At 39.4% G+C, this 14,247-nt stretch overlaps 1 protein-coding gene across 4 annotated transcripts in view; it reads right to left on the bottom strand.

Moving 5' to 3' along the window:
- TMPRSS7 (transmembrane serine protease 7) overlaps positions 1–14,247 on the bottom strand; it is a 40,257-nt gene that overhangs the window by 9,022 nt on the left and 16,988 nt on the right. For all 4 annotated transcript variants that reach the window (XM_023210815.2, XM_023210807.2, XM_031935030.1 and 1 more), the window contains 4 exons: positions 13,314–13,420; positions 9,629–9,765; positions 7,929–8,036; positions 5,070–5,180 (listed from right to left, as the gene is read on the bottom strand). In XM_023210815.2, the coding sequence (XP_023066583.2) occupies positions 5,070–5,180; positions 7,929–8,036; positions 9,629–9,765; positions 13,314–13,420 (463 nt within the window). The remainder of the gene's footprint in view (positions 1–5,069; positions 5,181–7,928; positions 8,037–9,628; positions 9,766–13,313; positions 13,421–14,247) is intronic.

Here is a 14,247-nt window from a genome sequence, read left to right as displayed (position 1 = left end):
TGTAATATTTGCTGTTCTGCAGCCTCTGCTGGTGATACCCAGGCAAACAGGGTCTGGAGTGGACCTCCAGCAAACTCCAACAGACCTGCAGCTGAGGGAGCTGACCGTTAGAAGCAAAACTAACAAACAGAGAGGAACAGCATCAACATCAACAAAAGGGACATCTACACCAAAACCCCATCTGTAAGTCACCAACATCGAAGACACAAAGTAGATAAAACCACAAAGATGGGGAGAAACCAGAGCCGAAAAGCTAAAAATTCTAAAATCCAGAGTGCCTCTTCTCCTCCAAAGGATCACAGCTCCTCAACAGCAATGGAACAAAGCTGGACAGAGAATTACTTTGACAAGTTGACAAAAGTAGGCTTCAGCAGGTCAGTAATAACAAACTTCACTGAGCTAAAGAAGCATGTTCAAACCCATTGGAAGGAAGCTAAAAACTTTGAAAAAAGATTAGACAAATGACTAATTAGAATAAACAGTGTAGAGAAGACCTTAAATGACCTGATGGATCTGAAAACCATGGCACGAGAACTACGCAACACATGCACAAGCTTCAGTAGCTGATTCAATCAAGTGGAAGAAAGGGTATTGGTGATTGAAGATCGAATGAATGAAATAAAGTGAGAAAAAAAGTTTAGAGAAAAAAGAAACGAACAAAGCCTCCAAGAAATATGGGACTATGTGAAAAGACCAAATCTACATTTGATTGGTGTACCTGAAAGTGATGGGGAGAATGGAACCAAGTTGGAAAACACTCTTCAGGATATTATCCATGAGAACTTCCCCAACCTAGCAAGGCAGGCCAACATTCAAATTCAGGAAATACAGAGAACATCACAAAGATACTCCTCGAGAAAAGCAACCCCAAGACACATAATTGTCAGATTCACCAAGGTTGAAATGAAGGAAAAAATGTTAAGGGCAACCAGAAAGAAGGGTCAGGTTACCCACAAAGGGAAGCACATCAACCTGAACCCTACAAGCAGAAACCCTACAAGCCAGAAGAGAGTGGAGGCCAATATTCAACATTCTTAAAGAAAAGAATTTTCAACCCAGAATTTTGTATCCAGCCAAACTAAGCTTTATAAGTGAAGGAGAAATAAAATCCTTTACAGACAAGCAAATGCTGAGATATTTTGTCACCACTAGGCTTGCCTTACAAGAGCTCCTGAAGGAAGCAGTAAACATGGGAAGGAACAACTGGTACCAGCCACTGCAAAAATATGCCAAATTGTAAAGACCATCGATGCTATGAAGAAACTGCATCAATTAATGGGCAAAAAAACCCAGCTAACATCATAATGACAGGATCAAATTCACACATAACAAGATTAACCTTAAATGTAAATGGGCTAAAACCCCAATTAAAAGACAAAGACTGGCAAATTGGATAAAGAATTACGAGTTAACGGGTGCAGCACACCAACATGGCACATGTATACATATGTAACAAACCTGCACATTGGGCACATGTACCCTAGAACTTAGGGTATAATAATAATTAAAAAAAAGAAAGTCAAGACCATCAGTGTGCTGTATTCAGGAGACCCATCTCATGTGTAGAGACACACATAGGCTCAAAATAAAAGGTTGGAGGAAGATCTACCAAGCAAATGGAAAGCAAAAAAAAAAAAGCAGGAGTTGCAATCCTAGTCTCTGATAAATCAGATATTAAACTAACAAGATCAAAAGAGACAAAGAAGGCCATTACATAATGGTAAAGGAATCAATTCAACAAGAAGAGCTAACTATCCTAAATATATATACACCCAATACAGGAGCACCCAGATTCTTAAAGCAAGTCTTTAGAGACCTACAAAGAGACTTAGATTCCCACACAATAATAATGGGAGACTTTAACACCCCACTGTCAATATTAGACAGATCAACCAGACAGAAAGTTAACAAGGATATGTAGGACTTGAACTCAGCTCTGCACCAAGCAAACCTCACAGACATCTACGGAACTCTCCACCCCAAATCAACAGAATATGCATTCTTATCAGCATCACATCACACTTATTCTAAAATTGACCACATAATTGGAAGTAAAGCACTCCTAAGCAAATGTAAAAGAACATAAATCACAACAAACTGCCTCTCAGACCACAGTGCAATCAAATTAGAACTCAGGATTAAAAAACTACTTCAAAACCACACAACTTCATGGAAACTGAACAACCTGCTCCTGAATGACTACTGGGTAAATAACAAAATGAAGGCAGAAATAAAGATGTTTTTTGAAGCCAATGAGAACAAAGACACAACATACCAGAATCTCTGGGACACATTTAAAGCAGTGTGTAGAGGGAAATTTATTGCACTAAATGCCCACAAGAGAAAGCAGGAAAGATCTAAAATTGACACCCTAACATCACAATTAAAAGAACTAGAGAAGCAAGAGCAAACACATTCAAAAGCTAGCAGAAGGCAAGAAATAGCTAAGATCAGAGCAGAACTGAAGGAGATAGAGACACAAAAAACCCTTCAAAAAATCAGTGAATCCAAGAGCCGGTTTTTTGAAACGATCAACAAAATTGATAGACCGCAAGCAAGACTAATAAAGAAGAAAAGAGAAGAATCAAATAGACTCAATAAAAAATGATAAAGGGGATATCACCACCGATCCCACAGAAATACAAACTACCAACAGACAATACTATAAACACCTCTAAGCAAATAAGCTAGAAAATCTAGAAGAAATGGATAAATTTCTGGACACATACACCCTCCCAAGACTAAACCAAGAAGAAGTTGAATCTCTGAATAGACCAATAACAGGTTCTGAAATTGAGGCAATAATTAATAGCCTACCAATCAAAAAAAATCCAGGACCAGATGGATTCACAGTCAAATTCTACCAGAGGCACAAAGAGGAGCTAGTACCATTTCTTCTGAAACTATTCCAATCAATAGAAAAAGAGGGAATTCTCCCTAACTCATTTTATGAGGCCAGCATTATCCTGATACCAAAGACTGGCAGAGACACAACAAAAAGGAGAATTTTAGACCAATATCCCTGATGAACATCGACGTGAAAATCCTCAATAAAATACTAGCAAACCAAATCCAGCAGCACATCAAATAGCTTATCCACCACGGTCAAGTTGGTTGCCTCCTTGGGAAACAAGGCTGGTTCAACATACGCAAATCAATAAACGTAATCCATCATATAAACAGAATTAACAACAAAAACCGCATGATTATTTCAATAGATACAGAAAGGGCCTTTGAAAAAATTCAACAGCCCTTCATGCTAAAAACTCTCAATAAACTAGGTATTGATGGAACGTATCTCAAAATAATAAGAGCTATTTATGACAAACCCACAGTCAATATCATGCTGAATGGACAAAAACTGGAAGCATTCCCTTTGAAAACCAGCACAAGACAAGAATGTGTTCTCTCACCACTCCTATTCAAAATAGTGTTGGAAGTTCTGGCCAGGGCAATCAAGCAAGAGAAAGAAATAAAGGGTATTCAATTAGGAAAAGAGGAAGTCAAATTGTCCCTGTCTGCAGATGACATCATTGTATATTTAGAAAACCCCATCGTCTCAGCCTAAAATCTCCTTAAGCTGCTAAGCAACTTCAGCAAAGTCTCAGGATACAAAATCAATGTGCAAAAATCACAAGCATTCCTATACACCAAGAACAGACAGAGAGCCAAATCATGGGAGAACTCTCATTCATAATTGCTACAAAGAGAATAAAATACCTAGGAATCCAACTTACAATGGATGTGAAGGACCTCTTCAAGGAGGAATGGAATGCAATTAAACTAAAGGGCTTCAGCATGGCTAAAGAAACTACCATCAGAGTGAATGGGCAACCTACGGAATGGGAGAAAATGTTTGCAATCTACCCATCTGACAAAGGGCTAATCTCCAGAATCTACAAATAACTCAAACAAATTTACAAGAAAAAAGAAACAATCCCATCGAAAAAGTGGGCAGAGGATATGAACAGACACTTCTCAAAAGAAGACATTCATGCAGCCAACAGACACATGAAAAAAATGCTCATCATCACTGGCCATCAGAGAAATGCAAATCAAAACCACAATAAGATACCATCTCACGCCAGTTAGAATGGTGATCATTAAAACGTCAGGAAACAACAGGTGCTGGAGAGGATATGGAGAAATAGGAACACTTTTACGCTGTTGGTGGGAGTGTAAATTAGTTCAAACATTGTGGAAGACGTTGTGGCGATTCCTCCAGGATCTAGAGCTAGAAATACCATTTGACCCAGCAATCCCATTACTGGGTATATACCCAAAGGATTATAAATCATGCTACTACAAAGACACATGCACACGTATGTTTATTGCAGTGCTATTCACAATAGCAAAGACTTGGAACCAACCCAAATGTTCATGAATGAGAGACTGGATTAAGAAAATGTGGCACATATACACCATGGAATACTATGCAGCCACAAAAAAGGGTGAGTTCATGTCCTTTGCAGGGACATGGATGAAGCTGGAAACCATCATTCTCAGCAAACCAACACAAGGACAAAAAACCAAACACCTCATGTTCTCACTCATAGGTGGGAACTGAACAATGAGAACACATGGACACAGGGCAGGGAACATCACACACCGGGGCCTGCCTCGGGGAGGGATAGAATTAGGAGAAATACCTAGTGTAAATGATGAGTTGATGGGTACAGCAAACCAACATGGCACATGTATACCTATGTAACAAACCTGCACATTGTGCACATGTACCCTAGAATTAAAGTATAATAATTTTTTTAAAAAAGTGTTTTTACACTAAAATTTTTAAAAATTGAAAAAAAAAATCTGCCAGTATTCACACATGAACACACACACACATACACACACATTCCACCCCATTTAGAATGACCAACTGTCCCTATTTGTCCCCTTGGGACTAAAGGGGTTCCCAAGACAAGGGCTTTCAGTGCTAAAACTGGAAAAGTTCCAGAGAAACTGGGACAAGTTGATTGCCCTAACCCCTAACCCCTCGGAGGTATTTTTGTCCTGATTTAGAAGAGTTTCATAGGTGGAACAGCAGGGCACAGAGGACCCTCCCTCACTCTGAGTGCAGTTTTGCTCATCGCGGCCATTCTCACAGTCCCTGAAGCCATCACAGATGAGAGGGCCATGCTGCCTGAAGGAGCTGGTATTGCAGGCAGGTTGAGGGCTCCCTAGAATAAAAAATAAAAACAGAAAGTTCATGAGCCTGAGATACCAGCTGAGTTCTCTGATGATCAGCAGTGCCAGTCTCAAGGTACAAATCATTCAGATGACCTAAATAAAACAAAAAGTGTATTTTCCTCAAAACTGACACTTCCATGAGGAAAAGTAGGTGTTCAAACTTTGGTGTAATTTCTACCACTTGTTTTGTCAGATCTGATTTTTGCTTTTGTATAAATGCGTTAAACTCCAGTGGCTTGTTTATTTAGTTACAATTAAATGCATCATAGTAATTTATTTTAAGGAAAATAAAAATCATAAGCTGTGATCTAAATCAAATTCATCTACCTTCCAAAGCAAAATAGGAGTGTCCTAAGATTGGAGATTTTGTCTTCTTCATCTCCGTACCTCAAGCCCCTGAACAAATAGTAGTTGTTTACTAAAGGTTTGTTGAATGAATTAATGAATGTGAGATCTTAAAGGATAACAGACTTCGGGTTTATGTGGCCCTGTGGTCTCTTTGGAACTATTTTGTCTGATGAGATCCATTTCCTGAATTAGGAAACGTTCATGTAAATCTATCATGTTTTTCCTCTTTGGAATACTTTCATGAATTGCCTTTAGACCAGCAACAACTACAAGCAAGCAAATTTAGAAAGCATGATTGCTTAGATATTTCTGGTTTTGTGAAAAGTTGAAAGTTTTGCTATCTGCACCTGTTTTTTCAGAGCTATCTCTTGTGAGGGCAGGTAGGAGGATATTGCTGCCCTAAAATTGTTCATTAGGTCCCTGAGCATACCTCGTGGACTCTTAGAGAACAGCTCCAAAAAATGGCACAATGAGGAATAATGATTATCAAAAAACTGTCCTTATTACAAATTCACAATAATCATTTTTGTTTGGAGAATCAGCACAAAAACTAATAATGTAAAAAAAGTCAGTCATTATATAATGATCAGTATTTATTTTCTTAAGAAATAGAACACTGTAGATTTAAATAATCAATGAACCATAAGCTAAGACAAATTTTGTGTTTTGTGTTGTCAATTAAAAAAAAAGGCATAAACTAGGCACGGTGGCTCATGCCTATAATCCCATCTCTTTGGGAAGCCAAGGTGGGAGAAGTGCTTGAGGTCAGGAGTTTTAGACTGGCTTGGGCAATACAGTGAGACCCCATCTGTATGAAAAGTAAAAAAAGTGGGGTTGGTGGTATGTGCCTGTATTCCCAGCTACTCAGGAGGCTGAGAGGGAAGAATCCCTTGAGCCCAGGAGTTCGAGGCTGCAGTGAGCTATGATCACACCACTGCTCTCCAGTCTGGATGGCAGAGCAATAGCTTGTCTCTACAAAATAAATAAATAAAGTATATAGTCACAGGTTATATTTCATTAATATAATTTTTCACAGTTAGATATAGCATATTAACTATATTTTCCCAAGGATATAAAAAAGAGTAAATAGCATTATCATTGTAACTGTATTTGATTTAAACATTCTGGACCTTCAGGAGAAAATGCTGCCAATGGTATCACATAGTCCAGTGAATTGTCCTTCCCATATTCCTCCCTGAAACTAGAGATATAGATTCAGGAATGAGGTGCAAATAGTCATGAAAAATTAAGACAGAGATTCTTCACCCTAAATAAGAATGTCAGTTACCCCACACATTAGTCATCACCAATGTGATGTCAATACAAATTGTACAGGTTAAAAAAATAACAACAAAACTTTTTCTTTCATGGGGCTGGCTGCAGTGGCTCATGCCTGTAATCTCAACGCTTTGGGAGGCTGAGGCGGTTGGAATCCTTGAGGCCAGGGGTTTGACACCAGCCTGGGCAGCAAAGTGAGACATGGTCTCTAATAAAATCTTTTAAAAATTAGTGAGATGTGGTGGTGCACACCTGTAGTACCAGCTACTCTGGAGGCTGAGGTGGGAGGATCGCTTGAGTCCAGGAAGTCAAGGCTGCATTGAGCTGTGATTGTACCACTGCACTCTAGCCTGAGTGACAAAGTGAGACCTTGTCTCAAAGAAAAAAAGAAAAGAAAAGAAAACACACACGACACACAAAACCCATTCTTTTTTATTTACAAACAACAGATGGGAGCTGGGCTTCATAAAGGTGCAAGCTGAAAGAGCACTTCTCTGCAAATTCTGAGCTTCTCTCTAGATGGAGAATCTGTGCCCTCAACTAGGATTTCAGTGTTTAAGATTGTGGTGAATTAAATTATTAGCCACAGATCTTTACTCCCTGTGGTAGTATCATGCACCTCAGTGTTACCATAGCCCCAAGGTGTATAGAGTATATTTCCCTGCCCCTGACATTGTTCTCAGCTATGTGACTTGATTTGAACAATAGAATGTAACACAAATGATGGTGTGCTGGTTCCAAACCCAGGCCTTACGAGAAACCATGAGTTGTTGCTCTCCCCTCTTCCTTTTGCCACTGCCATGACTGGCTCAATGAGGAAAAGAGCCATAAAAAGTAGAGTTGATTCCAATCTTGGAAGAACCAAGCTCAGGAGGACACAATGCTTGAAGCAGAGCCACCCATATGAGCCCAATCTAGATTAGTCAGATCCCAGAAAATCCACAGATGCATGATCAAGAATAAATGATTGTTTAAGCCACTAGACTTTGGAGTAGTTGGTTATGCAGTAATAGATAATAACTACAAAGACTAAGGATATATACCAGCAGCAATCATGGTCCTGAGAAGTTACTTATTCATAAGAAATTCATATTAAAAGCTTGAATACGCACCGCAAAATAGTTCATCACTTTCATCAAAGCAGTCATTTACTCCGTCACAACGCTGGGCCTGAGGGACACATAAACCGGAGGAGCATCTAAAAGATCCAACAGGGCAGGCTACGGAAAACAAAAAGTAGAAAATCTTGGAGAGATCCCTGAAAATCACTAGATCACATTAGCAAAGAAGTTTAAGGTGTGAAGTGGTTAGGGAGTTGGCAGGGTACCAGTAATAATTATATATTGTCTCCATCAAATGAAGGCTGCCAGTCACTGAAAGACAAAAATGCAGAACATAGAAGGGCAAAGAAGAAAGCAATTGGAGCTCTGGGTGAGCACCGCATTCAGGTCATATGCACAAGCAAACTTCTACTATCTCCACAGTCTAGTCTCAGCTGGGTGACTTTGCCATATGCCTGAAGAATGTGAAAGTTGGAACATACCTAAGGGAGCCCAGCATTCCTAATGCGGAGTCTTTAGACAGCCCTAGAGAATTTCAAATTGACTTCTGATGTCCCTGAATCTTCTGCGATCAGATGAGTTATTCTGTATGTCTTAAATTACATTCTCAAGTCAGCTGTGCTCCAAAACATGTGAGTAACCACTGCTCTTATCACGTTGGACCTAGAGAGATTACTTACTGACCTCAAACCCAGACTCCTGCCGCCTACCTCCCTGTCCATTAGTCTTTCCTCTTCAACCAGGCTTCTGATTAATGATCCGTTCCCTGATTCAAGATTCATTCCTGATCTTGAATCATTCATCCTGAGTTCATAGATAAACATTAAAGAACTAATGAATCCTTCCTCCCCTTGTGCAAAAGAATGAGGGAAGTGTATGGTCGAATCAAACACTATTTCAATGGCACATGATGGAGTGGATGAGATGCTGGAAACTAGTTATGACTTGAAAAAACAATTAAAAATAAGACAGCTTGCTTTATCTACCTGTGACTCTGCTGGAAACTGTAATACTCTGATATTCAGGATGTAATATTCTGAATCTAGAAGAAGATCTATTAGGGATTGGCAAAGAAGGACATGGTCTAAAGAAATGTTCTCTCAAGTCATATTCCTGTGGACTCTTCAGTGGGCAATCTTTACTTTTTCCCTCTTAAGATGGGTCAAAGATTTCCTGAGCATGTCATTAGCTACTCTCTGTAGTTCTAATGACTTCCTTCACACATTGCCTTTTCTCATGAGCACTTCCTGGCCACTCTTCCAGTAGTTTTCAGTATGAATTTCAAGCTCAACATTCTGAGGGCTGATATTTGAACTTCCTCCACCAAACAGCTCTTTCTGTGCAAGCACAGGCCAAAGTGAGCGACAAGTATTGGCTTTAGATCCGCTACATGTTGGTGTAAACATCATATTTACAGAGAATGATGGCTAGCAAGAACTACAAACCAATACATGTCTTTAAGGAATAATGTGAGAAATTATTTTTCAACTATAAATCAGTAATATTAAAAAGTTATATTATTTCTTTAATAATTCAAAGTATAGTAGTAATAAATATGTAATCATATATATTATTTGTTATATTTATTTGTACTTTGTATTTATTATTTATTATAAAAATAAGTATGTAAAAGGAAATAGCAGAAATAAAGCAGTATTCATTTCTTAAATTCTCACAGTTTAGAATTATAAAATGTTATCCTCTATATAAGTATTCATTCAGTTTTCCTAAGGAGGTGATCCCAGGCTTACGTTGACTGATGTTGTAACTGCCATATTCTACCAAAAGTGGCTTGTCTGAAAGCCTTGAACTGCACTGGAGCTGAATGTGAACCAGAGGGCTGGGCACTCGAAAAATTGTCTGATGATCCATGTAGGAGCCACAGTACCTGAGGAGACAAGAGTCGGGGACAACACACAGCTTGAGGTTCTGTCGACTGAATTCCTATTCATGGTGAATTCTCTAATACTTTGGTCATTTGGTTTTCACAAACAGAGATGCGTATGGTAGAGCTAATGGTAGGTATTCAATCTAGGCCATGTGACTGTGATCAAGTAACTTCTGCCCTCTTTATTTTCTCCTCTGCTTAACAGAACAATAATAGCACCATTGACCTGTTGCTTTCTTCACCATCACTTATGATCCAAAGAAATATAGATTTAATTCTCTCTGTTTTCTTTCCTTTTACAATGTGAAAACCTGTGTAACGTAAGAATTGCCTGCTTTTGTCCACAAGCCTCTCTGCCAAACAAAGTGGAGTCCATTCGTTCAGGTTGAAAATATGCAAAGAATTCCAGCAAGACTAAAAGCAAAAGACAACATTATTTCAATGTAAATTGAAATCTGACATGCACATAAGGGCTTGTCCTTGGCAAAATTTCAAAGAATTAATGTCTGTCTCCAATATTTCCCTACCTTGATTATTTTTAATTACCTCTCATCACCTAATGCCCCCCAGTATCCTTTTGAGAAAATATCCCTCCTGTTAATAATTCTCACTACATTAGCACTGTGGTTAGTGGAGCATGCAGTATTATTATATTGCAGGCCCCTAAGTTAGTTCACCACCCTGTGTAGATGAGGCTCTTCCCACAGAGAAACCCGCAAGATCTTGATGGGAAACAGCAGACACAAGGCTTGGGGGTAACGACCTCCACTGGAACCTGTGATGCCTATCACTCTAGGCCCCTAAAGCACTTGGGAAACAGGAATGTTCCACGGATCAGACACTGGCATTCAGGAGCACAGACAGCCTATGATTTTAAAGATTAAAGGAGGAAAGCATTCACGTGTTTCTCAGGAAGAGTCTTTCGCAATTGGCTGAAGTACGGGAACTGATAAGCTGTTAGACAACTTCTGAGGTATGAGGAAGAGATGGCAAGTGCAGATGTCCTTCTGGCTAACTGGGAGCCAGGGTCTGAGAGGCACCTGAAAGCTAAGCCATGCCAAACTTTTGGAGTCAGAGTTGGCCATCTTGAGATCAGAATCCTGTGCTCTTAAAAACATGCTGATTATGTTATCTGAATCTCATAGTGATTTTCTCTGCGCTCACCATTAACATTTAGTAGAGTTTCCTTGCAAAGATGAGCCTTGCTAGGCATGTTATGGGGAATCAAGAGGAAAGAGATCACACGCTTGGGCTGGAGTTTAAAAGGGGGGAGTACGCAATGAGGAATAATGGTGGCTTATGAAATGAACGTTTTGAAACTGAGAAACTGGAGAAAGCCAACGAGAGTCAGTTTATATAGACAGACACATGACAAGTGAGGAAACTAAGACATAAAGATGTGAAATAGCTTGCTAAAGTTCAAATAGCAAGTAAGTAGAACCAAGATTTGGATGCTAATTGGTCTGATGCTAAACTCTAGCACACCAAAGCAGTTCTGCCATGCTAAATCTTTGTAAAAAGGCTACCCATTTCTTCGGGGTTCATATACAGCAGTCCAGCCGCCCTGAACATTCACACCTCACCCCCAGGCTGGCTAGAGGAGATCATTAGGCTTCTTTCAGTCAGGATTACTTTTTCCTCCTTCCCCATTATAGCCTCAATTTCCTTAGGCTAACTGTTCAGCAAGGTGTCTGGTTAGCACAGCACAACTAGAGCTTTTCCTTTTTAGATGAAAAGTACTGATAATGTGAAGGGCTGGCATTTTAAATGCTGAGGGTAAGGAAGCATCAAATGAATCTGATAGGATTTCAGCCAGCCCACAAGCCTAGTGAAGAACTGGCCCTTTAGGAAAGGATGGGGCTCAGAGAGCTTTCCTGGTATTGCTTGGGAGCAGATCCTGCTCCTACTTAGGCAGCAATAAACACATCCTGGGTAGTCATTGTGATTTAGGGATAAAATAGTCCCTCATTTTCAAAGCACAGCTCTGTCATAGGCTTACACCTTCAAAAAAGATTTGTAAAGATTTGTTTTCTGGATCTGTATTTTAATTAAATACCAAAATGCAATATCTTTAAAGTCTTGGGGGCAAGTTCTATAGTATTTATCCAACAAGTGTCATTTCAAAAACAATCTTATTATCCATATTAATAATAGCTAGTATTTTTTGCTTTGTGGTATACATGATTTCGTAAATTCTAACCAAAAAACAAACAAGAAAAAACTTATTAAGAATCATTACCTCATTTCACCAACTAAAACTCAAAGAAGTTAAATAATTTGCCCTAGTTAATGTAGCTACTAAATGATAGAGCTGGAACTTGAACCCGGGTCTTCTGACTCCCACAAAATAGAGCCTCGATTCAATTACACTCCCCAAAATAATACGGTCTGTATTTTAATAATGAATCCAAGAATGTCCTTAAATTTGATAAGCCCTATTCTAATGAAGACAGGACCAGTTATTTTGAAAGTAGTCTGTCCGAAGGAATTGAAAGAAGTTTTTTTCTGAAAAAGCACTTAGAAAGGGAAGGTTTCACTCATAGAATAACAATGAGCAAAGAAGTAGCAGGCAAATCCTTTAACTTCACAGAATTTTCTGAAAGTAAACTAAGAAGCTATTCCGTGGTCAAGACAGGGCATGCTGTATTTTTGAAAACCTGTTCAGGGGCCGGGTGTGGTGGCTCATGACTGGAATCCCGGAACTTTGGGAGGCTGAGGAAGGTGGATCACTTGAGGTCAGGAGTTTGACACCAGCCTGGCCAAAATGGCAAAACTCCGTCTCTACTAACACTACAAAAATTAGCCAGGTATGGTGGTGCATGCCTATAGTCCCAGCTACTTGGGAGGCTGAGGCAGGAGAATTGCTTGAAACCAGGGAAGAGGTTGCAGTGAGCCAAGACCGCACCACAGCACTCCAGCCTGGGTGACAGAGCAAAACTCTGTCTCAAAAAACACAAAAATAAAAAAGCAAAAGAAAAAAACAAAACTATTTAATTCAGTGCCTATTTAATCTGTTACAGGTTTATAAGCAAATCAACAACAACAATTAAGGGACAAATTAAGAGTGAGAGTGAGCACCTAGTACATTGGTTCTAGAGCCAAGTAGATTGGTTCTAACCTTAAGCCCCTAGATTTCCAATTAGCTTCAACCCATTTCCCAGCCTCAGGATCTAGCCAGGCCAACTGGGACTCTCCTACCACACAGAATTGGTCAATGGTCTCCAACATTTTTTTCCAGCAGAACCCCAATTTATTATACTCCCCCATGGATCCAGGATTTGAAAAACTCATCTGCCAAATACTCGTGTGAAGTGTGGAATATACATATCTACAGCCCAGCAGCAGAGAGCAGTGGTGGGACAGGAGCCCTAAGACATGAGTTTGAATTTTGCCTCGATCACTCATGAACTGCATGACCTTGAGCAAGTTACATAACTCCTATATCCCTCAGTTTCGCTAACTAAATGGTAAAGCACAAACTCTTTGAGAACAAGGAACACACAGCTATGAACCTTTCGTCAGATGCCTCACATGTGAAAATCACTTACATGTGCTCATTAATTTCCCACCATCCATGCTCACAGCTTTTCATACTCTTCTTGGTTATTGAATAGTTATAGAATTTCAGTGCTATGCCAAGAGTTGATAGAGAAGTCTGTGAAAACAAACATTAAGTCAGAAAAAATGCTTCAATCAAAGGACGTATTTACTTATTCCCTTGGCTTGTTGTTTTAAGGCCATTCTACTCCTTGCACCCTGTGGCCCTTAGTGGGATAAACCAGTTCTCCCGAACAAAGCAGGATAAGGAGGAGAGTGTTCTGAAGAAGGAAGCAGGCAGCCATGTATTCAGGGAGCAGATGCTGGGTCCTAAGTGGAGTGGGGTGACTTGAGACGTATCAGCATCTCTGGGTTTCAGTTTCTCCCTGTTAGTGTGAACTTAACTTTAAAAACACCCACTTGTTAATAAGTGTAAACACCTTCCTCTTTTGATGTACATATGACACAGTTGATTTAAAGCATCATTCAGATTCTTTAGACAAAGGAGAAATGAATCAGCCTCCTCTTCCTAATAAATTCAGTATTTCTGAAGGCTCTTAGTGAGTCACCCCTAGATTTTGTTGGAAGACGTTAAAAGAGAAAACTGCCTTCGTGTATGAGCAAACGTGTGTGTGCGTGCAGGCACGCATGCACCACACCACTCCACACACACACACACACACACACACACACACACACACTACGCAACTGACTTTTTTGTTGCATTTTGTGGTATATATCTGTATTATGTCTGATATGACAAAGTTTTAGTTTTGATTTTCACTTTGACCCAGGAATTATTTAAGGAATTTTTACATTTAAGAGAGTCAAATTTGGGTTCATCCATTTTCAAGCTTTCTATCTTAGTTGAATAAGAGTATCATTTATAGTGCTTTAAATTTTTTAAATTTTGTGATCAAATTTATGAATGCTTCATGGTTAGTT

The sequence above is a fragment of the Piliocolobus tephrosceles genome, chromosome 2 (genome assembly GCF_002776525.5).
Source record: "Piliocolobus tephrosceles isolate RC106 chromosome 2, ASM277652v3, whole genome shotgun sequence".
NCBI classification, from domain to species: Eukaryota; Metazoa; Chordata; class Mammalia; order Primates; family Cercopithecidae; genus Piliocolobus; species Piliocolobus tephrosceles.
The sequence above is the reverse complement of the archived record's forward strand: the minus strand, read 5'-3'. Positions and strand labels throughout refer to the sequence as shown.